The 18,162-nt window shown below is 39.2% G+C and overlaps 1 protein-coding gene across 6 annotated transcripts in view; it reads right to left on the bottom strand.

Moving 5' to 3' along the window:
• Nucleotides 1-1,957: 1,957 nt before the first annotated feature.
• rab6ba (RAB6B, member RAS oncogene family a) overlaps nt 1,958-18,162 on the bottom strand; it is a 74,873-nt gene continuing 58,668 nt past the window's right edge. For all 6 annotated transcript variants that reach the window (XM_074636564.1, XM_074636565.1, XM_074636566.1 and 3 more), the window contains exons 7-8: nt 15,391-15,457; nt 1,958-4,968 (exon numbers count right to left, since the gene is read on the bottom strand). In XM_074636564.1, the coding sequence (XP_074492665.1) occupies nt 4,904-4,968; nt 15,391-15,457 (132 nt within the window). In that variant the 3' untranslated portion in view covers nt 1,958-4,903. The remainder of the gene's footprint in view (nt 4,969-15,390; nt 15,458-18,162) is intronic.

The raw sequence follows: 18,162 nt of genomic DNA, 5'->3' as shown, positions 1-18,162 counted from the left end.
TTGCTAACAGACTAGCTTTCTGCTAACTGTAACCGCAGCCGTGAGCATTTGACTGTGGTTAGTTGTAGCTAAACTAAATTATCAGCAACATTTTCTCTCCATCTCTGAAACACTTCATCGATAATGTAAAACTCTTTCTAACACTAACACTCGCGGTCCCTGAAAATGACTGTACATATTCAGAAAAACTTATATTTTCTTCAGCCATTGTTTAAAAAAACAAGCCACCAAACTTGCTGGCCAGCGTTAATGAACGTGTTCAGAGAATTATTCCGCCTCCACCTACGCTCCACCACAAAATGCGTCATCATGTCTACTAACAGGAAAGGGGTTTATACAGTATGTAATTCCAATAACAGGAATGACCTCTTGTCACTGATGGAAACTGGGGATATGTTGTTGTATCACACTAGAAACCATGCATGCCACAACATGTACAGATACTTCACACTGACACAATTATTGCTTCATGTATTGGTAACTCCACCAGTGGATCCCAGCCTTTCCTGTCTGGTGTACTGTACCACCACATTCCTAACAGATGACCTCAAGTACTCCTTCAACCACACCATCCATGGCTAATTTGCATTGTTTTACCTTGTTTTACCAGCGCAAAGCGTCATGGAAAGGCTAAATGGAGAAGCTAATTTGACTAATCAAATCGAAAAGCTGATACGAAAAGGAAAAGCAGCAGGGAAATGGAAATGGGCAAAGAAGTTGCCCTTTTAAATGCCTGATTAAAGCCTGTATTCTTAATTCAATTTGAGAATCCAGTTATTTATTTCTCTTTTAAATTGTATTTCAAATAGATTTTTAAATTCCATTATTTATTTATGAATTCATTCATGTGATTTTAAATGATGTACTTATTGACTATTTTATTGTTTTTGTAAATCCCTTTTTTAATGTCCACTATTTATTGATTAATATTTAATTTGTAAATTGCTTTCAGAATTCCTCTTTTTATTGCCCATTACACAAATTCATGAGTTGTGATATTGGGCTATACAAATAAAATTGACTTGACATTAAAATGTCAAATAATAAATTACTTTGCGATTTAGTTTATTTATTCATAGATTAATACGTTAATTTATAAACAAATTTATTAATGCCTATTTTTATTGTACAATTAGTTATTAATTAATGACATGCTTTATCACTATTTCCGTGGCACTTGTGGTCCTCCGTACCAGACGTGTACAGCTATAAAGAAAACTTCAGGGAAAGAAAGAATTGTGCACGACTTTGGTAATAAGACATCTTTATTAATCATTTGGAGAGACATGCTAGATCTCTGTACAGTGTGAATGGAGAGTCAGCTCTGGACTGATCAGGTCCGTTGCACAGAGCTGTGACAGAACATACACCCCCCCCCAGGGAATGACGAAGGCCTCCATCCTCAAATGCAGACCCCCCGACACGTTAAGACATTTGTTGCACTACTTGGTCCATTTCCAGGGAATGCTAAAATGGGCCTCTAAATGGGACTCTACTTTAATATGGAAGGGGAATAAATACAGAGGAAAGTCTACAGCAACTGATTAATCATTTGTTCTCATTTAAAAATAAATACCCATCGAGTCATTTCTCAAAAAGTGCTCTCCTTACAAGGCTGTGTGGTCGGTAATGAGAGCAGTACATTCCTGTTGGGAGATAATAAATAGGCAGCAACACAGAGGGTCGATACATCATTACTTTTTTCTTTCAGTTCCAGATTATAACTTGAAACGCAACCTGTCTTTGTCATTCCCAAACCCACGAGAGAATGTGTTCCAGTCAATAACTCCTGTGGTATTTGATCCAACTCTGTCTCTTAGTATTATTATTATTTGGCTCATTATATGTGGGTTAGAAAGGTTCACTAGTTTTCACAGGAGTGCTCCCCTTTTTTGGACATGTGTGTGAACAATTCATAAACATTTACACAGTACTCCACGCGTTCTGGAGATAAAGATTATTTTTTTTTTTTACCATGTTTCTAAGACTTACATTGTCACTCTAATTCTAAAACATGTTCTTCAAAAAGTGCAGTAAGATTTCACTTCAGAGACGAGTCAAATCAAAGTAGTGTTCTCAACACTGGCTGACTTCACCACCTCACCACCAGTATGTTATGATACCTGGCTCTAAAAATGAAAAAAAGACCAAATTTAAACAACATTGCATAACGTCAGTAGTCAGTTTAAACACAAGCAGCAAAGAAACCCTCATCTCAGTGGGGATGCGTCACGTGACAATCAGACGGGTCTTGAGTTAAGTTACTGTACATTTACAATGAAGCTTCTCAGAACTTCATATTAACCTGAAAGGTCTACATGTGCAAATTAGTCTTCTGTCAGGAATGGAACTGGTTTACAATGTTAGCGGTCTGTTTTCGATTACAGAACCGACATTAAAGTCTACACATCACCACACGGGGAACTTTGTCTTTACGTTCCTCTGTGACACAAGGCAAGGCCTTTGATTCTCCACTGCTCACCTACAGCAAATGTGCAGACTACCGTAATCACAACTACCAAAATATTACACGATGCAACGGTCATATTGTTGTGAGTGGGGGGGGGGGAATCTATGACACGCTGCAAACAAATGGTGACCTAAATGGTGCCGTGATGTGGCGAGAATGACGCGACTTGGCAGTGGCCCTCTATATAACTGCATTCTAACGTTGCCTATACAGAAAGCACACATTTACACGCACGCACGACGAAGAGATATTCTGAAGTCAAGTATACAAATCAAGTTCAACAGTTTTCATCAACAGAAAGACAGTCATTATCAGAGTGCATTATGTCACTGGTGTAATGGTACCATTTACATATTCAAACTTGTGTACACTGGTAGACAGTACCTATGCTCAAAAACTAGGCATGCATTAGATACTCAAGATGTTACTGTTCACTTCCTGTAACGACCTCAAAGCAAAGTTATGGATCCCACAGGGGTTATGGGCAGCAGTGCCATGATTGGCTCGCCAAAACGGAAGGCTGGGGTTAGGCTTAAAGGTTCTCTATAGAGAGTCCGGTGGACCACTATAGGACCTTATTTCAGAAAAATATGAACGGTTGTCAACGGCAAGAGACAAATTTTGTTTTGATCCAGTCTGAATTGCACCATGAATCATATGATGTTTGTCAATTTAAAATATAATTTTGCAAGTCAAGAAAATCGCAGTTTGTTGTAAAACCATTGAAGTATCAGACTGTGAAAATACGTAATTAGAAAGACGACACACCCAAAAGTCGCGTTAAGTGACGTCTCTCTCTGAAGCTACGATGTCTGTGTAATTCGTACTGGGATGTATTCACAACAGCAACGGGTCTGATCCTTCTTTCACTTCCCGGTTGATAAAAGTCACTGGATAAAATACATCAGGTAAGATAACGTTTAATTTGTGCGTGGAACATAGCTAAGCTAGTGTTGGTGACGTATATTGTTCGAGACGAGAGATTTAGTTCACTGAGCAGTTTCACACAAAACTAAATGATACTACGACAAACCCACAACAAACTGTGGTTTTCTTGACTTGCAAAATTACGTTTTAAATTGACAAACATCATATGTGTGATTCATGGCGTAATTCAAACAGGATCAAAACATATTTGTCTCTCTCCGTTGACTACCGTACATCCAAAATATCCGAAATAAGGTCCTACTGGGTCCACCAGAAGGGTAGGGACTTTGCCTCTGTACACGGAATTCAAAAGCATGTCTATTGCCTCCACATGGCTCTCAACATGGAGACGGCTGAGCTGGCGGCTAGCAGCTAACAGCGCTAACAGTGGAAAAAATGGCAACAGTGCTGACAGAGCTAACAGTGTTAACCAGTTTTATGGGGACTGCTGGCTCCATTAGTCTGTTTAAAAACAAACATAATATTATGTTAATCACATTGTCATATTGCTTATTATTAATGCAATACAAGCTGGATTTAGCGCCGTGATGCCGTCGGCACCTGTTGCCGATGTTGGCTACTTTAAAATTTTCCATAATTTTTCATAATGACAAATACCTGTTTAACCGGTTGGCATTGAATCAAACCGGTGTAAGTTCGTACACCGAACCGGACCAGCAAAACCGTAAATCACTCAACTCTACTCACATGCATTAAAATGCACATACAGCCAGCCCGGCTATGTAAACAAAGCACGGAGAAGCTCGGATTACAACACACACAGAGGGAGAGTGACTTCCTTCTCTGCTCAGGTAGACATTAATCCTCTATATCTTTACATAGCAAATAACTGTTTGCAGCTATATTAATGCTCTGAAAATCGTATAGAGAACCTTTAAGATCAAAACTGGTTCTGTTTAGGCAATAAGCCTTGAGATGATTAAGTGTAGGTATAAAGTCTAAAATGGCTATGTTCAGGGTTAGGTAAGGGGGATTAACATTTGGCTAATAATGTGGGGAGGATCTCCATTTTTGCCTATAACATGAGTGGGATCCATAAAAACACGTCTAAAGCCATCTGATCTTATCAAGCCCTCAAACACAGAGCTTAGTTGTTGCATCTTTTAAAAAAAACATCCTTCCAGAGAGAGATTTCCCTGAATATACAAAAATACAAAAAAGAAACTGGGGAAACTTCCTTTTCTACTTAAAAAAATCGTATCCACATATGTAACTTGGGGATCTTTTTATCACATCTTTGTCTTTTTCTATCTTTTTTTTTTTTTGCAAGTTGTAAGACTTTTTGGCAGTTTCATTAATAACAAAGTAGGCTACACTACTTTAGAACCAAATTCACATATTGCTAGTTCCAACCAATGACCAATAGTCAGGTGAGGAGGCCAGATTCTCAACGTGCAAAGTCAACTGCAGGTTAACCAATAGGAAGCAACATAACAAGCATGTGGCGTAAATGATGTGGGTTTTTTTCCAGGACGGTGCTGAGTATTAACAGGAACAGCCGCCTTCGGTAGTCTGGGGCTCCTGCGGTTTGTCCAGCTTGATGTCGATCACTGGAGAACAACGTTAAGGAAGCTTTGGAAACATTTGGTATTGATTTAGCTTATTCAGCTCCATGCAATTGAATGGATCAATTAGCTGATATGCATATTTTCAAAGAAGAACAGCAGATGAAAGTGATGAGCTCTCCTATAATATTCATTCATGTTGTGTTCAGAAAGCCCAAACTCTGTACTTTTACAGTTTTTCTAAATTGTTTTAACACGTTTTCTGAATCATATACTCTCAGAACTCTGCACACAAATCCAAAAACACACACGCAAAAGGTAAAACTCCACAAATATGCAAAATGAAATGTCTTCTTAAAATGGTATTTTGTGTTCAAATGACACGCCATCATATGAATAGACTTTTCTAAGAACCAGTCGAACACTGATGTGCTCAATGTAAAGCACTACTATGAAAGGAAAACACTAGTATTAATTTGTTATCAGGAGACTTATGCCTTTTGCATGTTCAATGTTACTCTTGTAAAATAAAATACGTAATGTTGTAAAATATTTTTGCGTAATATAATAAAATATATGCGCAATTATAAACAAAAACATGTTTACGTTTTTTTCAAAAATACTGTATACATCCAAACAAACACAGTCGGATGTACAAAGTGTTAATCATACAGAACAAACGTACTGTATACCGCACCTCATCAACACTACCACTTCTCCCTAGCCAACACTGTAAGTACTGTATATAGGTACAGTAGGAATATAGTTCACAATCTCAGACATACTGTATATGAAACATACTTTCTGTTTACAGTACTATGGTCCAGCATTTTGAATGGCAGTGTGTTCCACGTGAACACAAAAGATTTTATCCTTGAAGATTGGGCCAGAGAATTGTGTGTTGTGTTTTGAAGTATGTAGTATCACTTTACTACCACTAGATGGTGCCGTTTCCCATGAAATTGATTTAATGTCTTGACAAAGCACCAACAATTCTAACAGCCAAAATACTTATGTGAGACAATAATAAATAAATAAATAATTTACCAAACACGTTTATTTTTAAATATTCCTAAAATATCATTACAACACTCTTACAGCACTTATTCTAAAAATCCTCCTCTGACAACATGTACGAGTCATTCAGCTCAACAGGGAATCCTCTCCTCTATTGTTAGTGTGGTAATAAACTGAGAATTGACGCTGTTGGCACTGCTGTGCTATACAATTAAAGCTGATGAACAATGGCGTGTTAATGAGTCAGAATGATTCTGCAGTTTTTTTCCCCCCTTCACAACTCAGATAAGGTGTTATTCCCAGTCAATCCTCTAGAGCATTTTTTCACATTTTGCAGTGAGAGTGAGGGGCAGACCTGTTCTGTCTTAAGGAGACAGGAAGTGTATCATGACTGAATGCTTCCTGCTAGTGAGTGTGGCAACACAGCAGCAGCAGCAGCAGCACACTCCTCATTATTCATTTTCCTGGTGAACATTATGCATGTATAAGGAGGGGGGCCTACGAAAACTGTGGCCTACATATTGTATGCGACTGAGTCTGGGATCAGTCCCACTGTGGCTTTCAAATGCCCGTCCTACAGTGGCTGCTGCTGTTAAATGCAGCGGTTGATGTGTGTGTTTTCAAACTTTTACGGTAGCATTTCATCACAGCGTGGTGACATTTGAAGGACGGTCTTTAAATGCGAACGCATATTTGAGTGTTCCCATTTGGATTGGTTCCCATCTGGAATCTGGAGGCCTTATCTCAGCAGCTGACATTACCAAACCAAATGAGCAGTCCGGAATCTTTCAGTCCTCTCATACCTGTGTGTGTGTTTGTGTTTGTGTGTAGGTGCAGTCTGCAGCATCTCCTGAACAGTAGAGTAAAGAGTCCCATTACTGTACCACTAGTAGAATATTTGTTTCATATTGTAAGGGTATGCACAAGTTGTTAGTTGTTTTTTCTTAAAGCTGCAGAGGGTAGAATTGGAGCCAATAAACTAAAAAAAAGTTATTTTTATTAAACGGACACTATATCCTGACAGTAGTGCATGAGACAGGTAATCTGAAAAAAAACATGTGCCTCTGTGTCCTCTGGTTCTCCTAATGGAATCTGCAAGATTTCCCAGACCGGAGGAAAACAACCGATCAGAGCTGATCTGGAGTCTGCCGTCCAGCTTCCGTCTATGAGAGCCAGCTGTCAATCACTCGCCAACACTGATCAAACGGTCAAACTAGGCGCGCTGATCAAATATGAATCAATATTCTGTTGTTATGTAGTAGCTAGGAATGCCTATTTCTCGCCTAAAATGTTTTCAGGATCATCTTGTAGTGTACTGTTTAGCCTTTAAAATAAGAAAGTTTGTGACCCAGCTGCCATGTTGAGATCAAGTTCAGGAAATACCAAGCACCGCCCACCAGCCGGAGCACAGCCAATAGGAACGCTCTCTCTCTGAAATGAAAAGATTTTTTAAAGCCTGAAAACAGCCATGAGGAGATGCAGAAGTCTAGTTATCTCTCAGAACACTTGAATTACAATATGCTGAAACTGGTTATTATTATATTATTATTATGGAATTTTTGCCCAGTGATGCCAAAAAATTTAAGCTTTAAACCTGCAATAAACCTCTTCCGAACATTGTCTGTTCCAAATGGCAGCCAGAGTAAACATCAATAACCAGAAATCATATGTTAAAAGGTACTATTGTTAACATTCAGCCACTAAAAAGCAACTAAATTCTCCCTCCACCATTCCATTGCATTCCCTTCACAACAAATGGTTGCCAGTTCGTTGCACAACCTGCATATTTTACGGTTGAGTGGAGTGACTCAGACAGCCATGTCCAGTAATGAATCTTTCATGCTAGAGAAAAAGTCATTTCGTAACTTACCATGGTAAATATTCAAGTATTCTGCAGCCTGATGGAGACGCCACTGTCAAACTCAGCCATTTATCCGTTTGTTTGTTTTTCACACTAACTGACAACTCGATCGCAGACGACACAGAGACATCACGTGATACCAACATTGTATATTATTGGCTCACAAGCCTTGTTAGAAGTAGGAACCAAACGTCAGATATCTTCCACACATGTAAACAAAACATTAATTTTGGACCCGCCAACATTTTTTTAATTATTAATTCAGTCATAATGATTTTTTTTAAGGAAAAGCCATACTTTTATTCGGCACCTTTCTAAAAGCTCTGTTGATGTATTATTATTTTTTAATGATTTGTCTACATAAAAATTGTTATCAATATAACCTTTAAAACTGCATTAATTGATTGTTATGGCCACTTGGGGGCAGCATAACAAGCTGTAAATACAACGTTGACATAAAGTATTATCATCTTATAAGTTGGATACATATTTTGATATTAATTAATGATTGATTATTAATCTGCTCTATGCAATAATGCTACACACTACAGCAGGTATGCAACAACATATCTGTAGTCTAATATTCACTCTCTCTTTTAGCTCTGAAGGAAATATCCATCTCTTTAACTGCTGAATGCTCCACTATGTTCACCGTCTTGTTGTATGTTTGTAAGTTTGTATGTCTGCCATTTACTGTTGGACAGGCAGCTTTCTCAGTTTATCAGAGCTTCTTTTCTAAAAACAGCTGCCTGCTGCAGCTGGAAACGCTGATGATGAGAGGGGTGAGACTGAACAAACAAAAGTAAAGCCTTGGGCCGTGAAAACAAAATAATGAGCTGCAAGATGCTAAAACGCTAAAAAGAGCTGGGGAGAACAGCAGAATCTGGTGATAACATATCTGTGGCTTCTCCACTACAAGCAACCCCTTTCACATTACTTATGGTCATTTGGTCCACTGTTAAGATAAAAATATTGTAGCGGAGCAGCATTTAAAATCATATCTTATAAAATACAAATTGAATGAGACAGTCCTCGTTATTCTCCGAGGGATGGCACAGGAACCTGACAACACATTTCTTTGGGGCATATTTGGATGATGCTATGGGGGTCTCAATTAGGTGGAGAATAGGGCTGCAACTAATGATTATTTCACTGTTGATTAATCTGTCAATTATTTCGATTGCATCGATTGCATTGTATCGATTAGTTGTTTGGTCTATAATATGTCAGAAAATGGTGAAAAATGTCGATCAGTGTCTCCCAAAGCCCAAGATGACGTCCACAAAAAATGTCTTGTTTTGTCCACAACTCAAATATATTCAGTTTACTGTCATAGAGGAGTAAAGAAACCAGAAAATATTCACATTTAAGAAGCTGGAATCAGAGAACTTTGAATTTGTATTCTTAAAAAATTACTCAAACCGATTAATCAATTATCAAAATAGTTGGCGATTAATCTAATAGTTGACAACTAACCCAGCTCTAACTAATGCAGCACTAGTGGAGAAGCGAACCTATCCTCTGTTGTGGCTGCAGTTTATGATTTATACTGAAAACAGATGCAACGTCCACTTGTAACTGCTTCACCTGAACACAACACAGTGACAATAGTGGCATCAATCTCATTTAAAAGACGTCTCAATCTAAACCACAAAGCTTTACCATGAAGATGTTGTGAATGGAACCGGCATGATGTGCTGTTAGTACTTCACAAAACGCCCCTGAATAATAAAACTTCTAAACACAATTTTTTAACAAAATCATGGAGTTGCTTTCTTTTTTCGGATCAACGTGAGACTGACGTGATTTATTTTGCTATCTGGCTCTCTCTCATTAACGTGAATGACCCTAGCAGTTGATCTGGGCCAAGCGGCCTCTTCACTCTCTCTGCAGCCCCGCAGTGGTGATAACACCCAGTGACCCTGTAGGAAATTATTCTCAGACAGAGAGCAGAAGACTGTGCCCCATAGGCCCCGACATCCACCATAAATCAGCGTGAACCATCCGCCCCCAATTTAAAACAAGCAATTAAAAGGAACAGAGAGTACACTTTGAATACTGTTTAAAGGGGACCTATTAAGCATATTTTCAGGTTCATGCTTGTATTTTGGGCTTCTACTAAAACATTTTTACATGTTTTAATGTTCAAAAAACACTTTACTTTTCTCATACCGACTGTGCTGCAGCACCTCTTTTCACCCTCTGTCTGAAACGCTCTGTTTGAGCTCCTCCCCCCTCCTGAAAAGGCCCAGTCTGCTCTGATTGGTCAGCTGGCCCACTGGTGTGTTTGGTCAACCGAACCAAACTCTTCAGACTCCGCTCCAGCTCCGCTCTAACTAGCTGTGTTTGAGGGCGTGCCAACCTAGCCGCTAGGCAGGTATTATGCAGATGTGTTACTTGGTGAATCACCACTTTACGGAATAAAAGGCGGGACTTCAATCAAGGCGTTTCAGGAGCAGTGTTTCTGTAGGGGAGAGTAACTCTCTTGGGCGTGGACTTTGGGCTTTGTAACTGCAGACTTTTTACATGCACAAAAAAACATATAACACGCTAAAGGAAAGCACAAAAGCATAATAAATCCCCTTTAAAAACCAGGAAGTCGATCTAGTACTTGTTCTGTCAAAGAAACACAAGTGGAACAATAGTGAGAAAACTTGTGTTCAATTTTCTTGCATTTTTTGTTGGTGACTTTTGTTTGCTTTCTGTCTTCCGTTACAGTCCATGAATTGTAAAAATGTTAATATCCAGTGCACCATGCTTTGTGATAAAACAGCCACGTTCAGGCTATATAACATGCATGTATGTATCCCGGACCGAGCCCGTTTCTGTCCTTCTAGTAAAATCAATACTACTCACGATGCAATAACAACAGAGGAGCTGCTCCATTAACTGACAATGACAGCAGAGGCACAGAGCTGCTGAGGAACTGTCATCACCTGCCATCCATCACCACACCTCCACCTCACACAGCTCTCCCCCCACATCCATTATGCCTCATTAAAGATAGAGATGATGAAAAAAAAATAACAGGAAGAGAGATAAAGGTAATTGGCTGAATATGAGCGATGCATTATTCCCAGGGAATATATCTGACTGCAATAAAAAGCAAGGGGTGATCTCCGCAGTTCAGAGGGCTGTAAGGTTACTGAGTTTATTATTGAGGCCATGCAGTTAGCAAAGGCTGGATGACTCCCTGTAAATAATGAGTGGGCTATAATCAGAGATGCACAGGGAGACAAATGTAGGCATTCCTTCGCTACACCAAGGTCAGCATCTGATTTATGTTGAAGTTAGATCAGATAAATGTCTTCACACCCAACAAGTAATGACAATGCTATATGCACATGGTAAAAATCAAAGGCGATTTCATAATTCACCCACGGTTACCATAGAGATGGCACCCTACTTTGTGTGTTGACGAGGATGTGAAGGACTAATGCTGTCAGAGGAGAAATAGCAATAACATTAAACGGTGTTGATTTAATGTATATACGTGAAAAATGTCGATATACTTTAGCGCCTTTAGTTGCAAGTAGCAACTTTCAGGGACAACAGCATTAGACGACAGCAGATGTATTGGATACGGTTCAGTATAATATTGAAAAGAGACAATGATGTAAAAAATAGTTAATAAGAATACAAGGGCGGCCTTCGTCGGAGCCTCCTCAACTCGTCTGTTTAGGTGACAGCCTTTGTTAATCTATGATTTCTCTGATTGGTTTTGTTTCAGCAGCCATATAAAAAAAAAAAGGCTAAGTTAGACCTGAAAATATAGAATGGGATATTTTAAAGGATAGGTTCACCTTTTTTAAAGTCTGTCTTAAAACATTCATCAGGTGCCCATATGCACATTCAAACAGGATTTGCTTGCTGTCATCATTCCTCCTGTTCATACTGGTCATTTAGAGAACCCTTACTAATACAATTGTAATGTAAGTGATGGGGGGCAAAATCTACAGTCCTCTTTCTGTTCAAAAATAAAGCTAAAGCTAATACGAGGCTTCAACAGTTTGAGTTAGACAAATCAAGTGGTTATCCTCAAAAATACAGACTTATTTATAGTACAAATTGCCTCCTAATAACTGCAGAACTTGCTTGAGAATCTTTTTTCTTCAGTATCAGTGTAATCCAATGATAGTTGTTTGTACATTGCAAACAGGAACTACTAATAATTAATTCGGCATACCTTTAATGGTGCCAATTTTAAAAAATTTAAACAATATTGGCTAAAAAAAACAGGGCTCAATCTGTATGCCTGCTACAAGCTAACTCATGGCAACATTAAACTTCCTGTTTACAGCCCCTAAATTGTGGGAACAGTAGTTTTTTTCTGGGAAATCTTGAAAACCAATGTTTGTCAATTTGCACAACTATAAAGCAACATATCTGCTTTATTTTGTTACAGTCTTTTATGAAATGGCGGGTGCATTTTTATTATTATTATATATTTTTTCTAGGTTTTGATATCATTCTGTAGCTTCACAGTGGTGTTCCTTATGTATTCAAATCCTAACCTTATAATTTTGGTCAAAGTACGTATGTTTAAGCGTCAAAATGCGTATTTTCCCAAGCCTTCTAAAAACTTTTCCCCATGTGACCTGACGTAGGTTTCCACATTATGACGTTGCTACATGTACGGTAAATATACATCCTTATAGTCAGTGTAGTAACGTCACATACAGTGACTTAGATGGCGGACGACGTGCTCCCAGTTTGGAGAAGCAGACAGGTACCGGCGCAGCAGCTAAGCATTGCTGACGGCGAGGTAAAGTGGTGAAAATATTCTAAATATAGCATACACTTAAACTGATATTGATTATTTTAAGTAGTTAAAATACAGCCGCTCTACCTCGCCGTCAGACAGCCGTTTCTGACGGGGAACTGAAGCCGTTATATCGCTCTCTTCAAACCACCAGACTACATTCACAAAAGCAGTAATTTAACCTTGCGGAAGGCGGGAGGATACATACAACCCCACTTTAAAAAATCCTAACTAACCCCTTCAGTTATTTCAAAATTTAGCACAGCTAACATTTGACTAAGCTAGTGCTAGCATTCACATTATTCATGACCTTAGTGATTAGCTTCGATTAACTTCCTTAACTTCTGAGTGGGCATTTCCATTTGAAAAAACTGGGAACAAAACACAGATGGACCTGCCCTTTAAAGAAGAAAACTGAACAGGTATTAAACCTGGCCTATGGGGGAAGCATATGTATATATAGTGATGACCCATGTGGTGGAGGAGGCTAGACGGACCTGATTTAACATGCATGGGAACAACTCAGACACTTAGCAGCCAGTGTTGTCGACTGTACGACTTGATGTGTGGGTGGGTTTAGCTTTTATGGCCACATAGCTTATTGTCTGTTGGTGAATAAAATGTGAAAGGCTTATCATTGGTTTTACCACCATTTACGATTATTATCTCTCTATGTGTTATATAATATGTGAGTGGTGTTTGTAGGAGCTGGCATTTATTTCACTCTGTGACTTGGACTGGTGCTGTGATAATGGACTCCAGCAGTGTTGGTGAGACGATGCTGCCTGTCATCTTGGTTGGTCTGCGTTGTTAGGTTCTTTTCATTATGCGACTGATTTTGTTAGAGCTCGAGTGAAGATACAGATATCATATGAAAGTAGAAAACCTAAGGAATCCATTGATACCAACCATGTCATGGTAGCTTGAGCCTCGAGAAGGAGGCTAAATAATGCTCCAAAGTTGGACTAAATTTTGGCGAGGAAAAATTGGCATGGTCACTTTCAAAAGGGGTCCCTTGACCTCTGACCTGGAGATATGTGAATGAAAATGGGTTCTATGGGTACCAACGAGTCTCCCCTTTACAGACATGCCCACTTTATGATAATCACATGCAGTTTGGGCAAAAACCATGCGTTTTTTTGAATGCAGTATAAATGTGTTATTTTTGTCTATTCTAAAATGAAGTATCTGAATATTCTACATACTGGGGTCCCTAAACAGTCCTGACCTATGGTGACCTCTAGGATAATCACAGCCTCATGAAACTTTACAACCACAGAGACCTAGAGCATTCAGAAGATGGATGGCTTTCCTAGCTAGATTGACAATAAGGAGGTTTTTCTGAGCAGTTTCCACAACAGAAGTGCTCGCCATCCAATCGGTGAAAAATGAAATTCTTGCAGAAATCTCCAAATGTCAAAATCTTTTGATACCAAATCACAGCATGGCTTTTTCAATTGGGTTCCTCGAGGTCTCGTTGTCTTAATGTGGTATTTTGGAGGGATTATTTATAATTTTGATCAATTCTCGAGTGGTAAAATTTTTTTAAATTTAGCACCAAATCTGTGTAACAAATGGTATCAACGCAAACTAGAGCAACCTGTACACACAGTGCTGAGCTGCACGTCTAATTAATCTTCAGGTTCACAGCTTTCAGATGATGATCTACTGTTGACCTGCTATCTCCCCCTAAAGACCCCCTGTACCCCTCTTAAAAAGACAAAAACGTGTCGATTGTGAGTCTCAGAGGGTTAAAAGAAAAATAATCTATACAAACTTAAATAGCACAAGAAGAAAAAGGATAATGTAAAGCTTCACAGAAGCATACTGTGCCAATCTTAAATTAACTAAATTATGCTTCAATTATTGTAAATACACAACTGTAGGGGGTTCCAATCAAAACATGGTCTAAGGAGCTCAAATATTTCTCTGAGAATCAAACCAATCAAAGTGGAGTGCAGATACATTATGCGTTGAAATGCCTCTTTAAACCGCAGACTACAAAAATCATCTGAAAGAGTCTGTGAAGTGTAGGCTGCCTTATTGTTACCCACATCGGATATATTTACAGATGTGAAAATCAATGCGGGAGCGTGAGAGGAGCCGAGACAGCCTGAGGGCTCGCTTTAGTTACTGATGAAAATTACCGCCGAAATCTTTCTCAGCTGCTGTGTTTATCTCCTTTGACATCACATATAAACACGTGCGTCTCTCGAGTCGAATCACTCCTTAAATAAACAAATAAATTCTACACTGTGTGTGTTTATAATTCATGAGTCTGAAAACCCATCTATTATTTTGCAGTATTGAATGCTGCTTCCTGAAAATGTTAGAATTGTGTTTTATGAGAGTGAAAAAGTCTGTAAAGGCTGCAGCCCCTGACAAATCTTGCCCAGATGGAGCTTTGACATGCTCAGTTGACAGCAGCAGATATGAGGTGCCAGTTAGAGGAAGTGTGTGCAGCAGCACCACAGGCTGAAGGCAGGACCCCGAGACTCCTGTCACTGGTTTAAATGAGCGAACCTGACTACCAACCATAGACAAAACTGTAGGCGCCTACTATCTGCACTTGTAAGGCACCACTGCTGTAAAACAGTTAGCAAGGCTGTTGTGCTAAAAACACATTTAATTGGACGGCTAACTCTATTTAAATAGGTGTCAGTATGCAGGGTTCCCTTTCATTTCGAAGTGAGCAGTGAATGATGCCATCACATCCAGATTAAAATGAGGAAAAGTCTCCTCTGGGCTTAGACTGTTCACATATCATTATTAAAATAGGTTTCATGAAAAGGGGATTTTCATGACATGTAATTAGGTCAAAGGATACTCCCCTCTTTGCTTGTTTCTTGCATACTTTCCATTCCGGGAAGAGCAGCTGCCACACGCCGAAACAGCTGGAAGGAAAGACACAGAATGAGGGCACTTTGTCTTTAGCCTGAATCAGGGATACACAACATGAACATTTACTAATATGCAGTGATCCAGAAAATATAATTTGTGCTTTTTTTAAATTTCCATACAGACATTTACTACTATTCATTTGACTTGGATATTAAATATACAAATTGTATGGGCAAGAATCTGGCAATACATACGTAACATGATGCAGGGGTTACAATTCAATATATTGCAATACTGTAAGCAAGGCGATATATTTAGATTTTTTAAATCTAAATTTAGGAAAACTGTCATAGTATAAAGAACACACCACCACATGCATAAAATCTAAGTAAAAAAAGTTAACTTTTTTATGCAATCAGAACAGTGGGATATGCATTTGCATTTATCATAGTCCCTGTAACATCCAACATCATAGTACTACTTTGAGGGTTTGTAACCCCCAAAAGGCACAACTACACCACACTGTCAACCATCATACCAAATTTGAAGTTCCAAAGTTAAATAGTTTTCAAGTTCTGCACTGGAAACGAAAGTGAAGTCGAAAAAAATCACAGTTTTTGGCCAAAATTTCAAAAATTTTGAGCACCCTGGACTTCTAACCCCCAAAAGGCACAACTAGGCCACACTGTCAACCATCAGACCAAATTTGAAGTTCCTAAGTTAAATATACTGGAAAAACAAAGTTCGGAAACTTGTGTTTGGTGGATTATTTCTCTGTTGTTACGATGCTAATTGGCATTGTATCTTACATGGTTGGAAAGCCTGTTTATTTACCTTCGCAATGATGTCCAACTTGTAAGGATCATGTATTTGTGGGATGAGCAGCACAGCTGATTATGTGGGTAGCGCCCAAGAAAAATTTGCCAAAATGCTCTGCCAATGGTAAACAGTGTATTCTCATAAGGCTACCAGGAAGCCTGCAATGACTGCCCTTCACGTCAGGCCCATTTGCGCTGGTGTCTCCAACACAGACAATGGAACCTGAACATGTGGGGGAATGTCATGTTCAGTGATGAGTCCAGGTTCTGTCTGCGAAAGTTGGATGACAGGGTCAAAGTATGGAGACGACACGGAGAACGCTATGCTGATTGTTTTACTGATGGAGTAAGAGCTTTTGGTGGGGGCAGTGTCATGGTGTGGGGGCGGCATCTCCCTCAATGGCAAAACAAGGCTTGTCATCACTGAAGGCCATCTCAATGCAGTGAGATATCGGGATGAGATTCTGCAGCCAGTGGCGATCCCATATCTCCACAATCTGGGACCTAACTTCATCCTCCAAGATGACAACACTCGACCCCACAGAGCCAGGGTTATCACAGACTACCTCCACAATGTGGGAGTAGAGAGAATGGAACGGTCTGCCAAGAGTTCAGACCTCAACCCAACTCAACACTTGTTGGGTGGCTGACCTGCAACGAATCCTGGTTGAGGAATGGAACGTCATCCCACAGCAACGTGTGACCAGGTTGGTGACCAGCATGAGGAGGAGGTGCCAGGCTGTTGTGGCTGCGTATGGATCTTCCACTCGCTACTGAGGCTCCTGACATATTGTATTAAATGAATAAAGTGTAAAATTTCCAATATGTCTTGTTTGTTCCTTGTTACTGAGAGAGAGTTCAATCATCCAATCCACCAAACAACTCAAAACAAGAGTCAATTCCAACAGGAGAATACACTGTTTACCATTGACGGAGCATTTTGGCAAATTTTTCTTGGGCGTTACCCACATAATCAGCTGTGCTGCTCATCCCACAAATGCATGATCCTTACAAGTTAGACATCATTGCGAAGGTAAATAAACAGGCTTTCCAACGATGTAAAATACAATGACAATTAGCATTGTAACAACAGAGAAATAATCCATCAAACACAAGTTTCCGAACTTTGTTTTTCCAGTTTAGTTTCCGAGTTCTGCTCTGGAAACGAAAGTGCGACACGCAAACGGACGGACGGACAGAAGGACGGACATGCGGAGCGCTATATACCCCCCGACTATAAAAAGGATAGCCGTGTTGGACAAACAAACAAATATCTCAGCATATGTTTTCACAGATAACTGTATACATTCAAATCAAAGGTTCTAACTACTGTATGTCGCTGCTTCACATTAATACATTCATCATCTGTAAGTACAGGATGTTTCTGGGAATGTCACTTTTTTATCAAGCATGTGCACATTCTGGTGCAAATTGTGGCTAAAGCGTCTGTCTCTTTTATCTCTTCTGGGTGGTATTGTAAAATTCAGTTTTCATTTTTAAAGAATTGAAAAAATGTTTAAAAAAAATTACAAATAAAGATGATATAATAGAGAATTAATAAAAAAACAACAAAAACAAATAAAAACATGTCTAAATTAATTACAATTTTGTCAAAACACAACAAAAAAAGTCATGTTTATATGCTGATTTGGGACATCTTTCAGTCTTATTATATAACTTGTCAGTTGTCATGAAAGATCGTAAGAATTGATGCCTGAAAGATAGTGTACAGTATTTGCTGACACAACATCTCAGTGGAGAGTGATGACACAGCCAAACAGTGTGAACACTGCAGCCATTGGAGGCAGCACTGTGACCTTTGTTTTGTAGGTTTCACACCGCTATGTTCCCATCCTGGCATTTCACTGTTAGAGTCCACAGTCCTGAAGAATAGCCTCCTCTGTCTGCGCTGCTACGGGCTGAGAGAGACGCCCGCCAGC

This window comes from Sebastes fasciatus, chromosome 5, assembly GCF_043250625.1.
Source record: "Sebastes fasciatus isolate fSebFas1 chromosome 5, fSebFas1.pri, whole genome shotgun sequence".
In the NCBI taxonomy this organism is placed as follows: domain Eukaryota; kingdom Metazoa; phylum Chordata; class Actinopteri; order Perciformes; family Sebastidae; genus Sebastes; species Sebastes fasciatus.
This window is presented reverse-complemented; position numbering and strand designations above follow the sequence as displayed.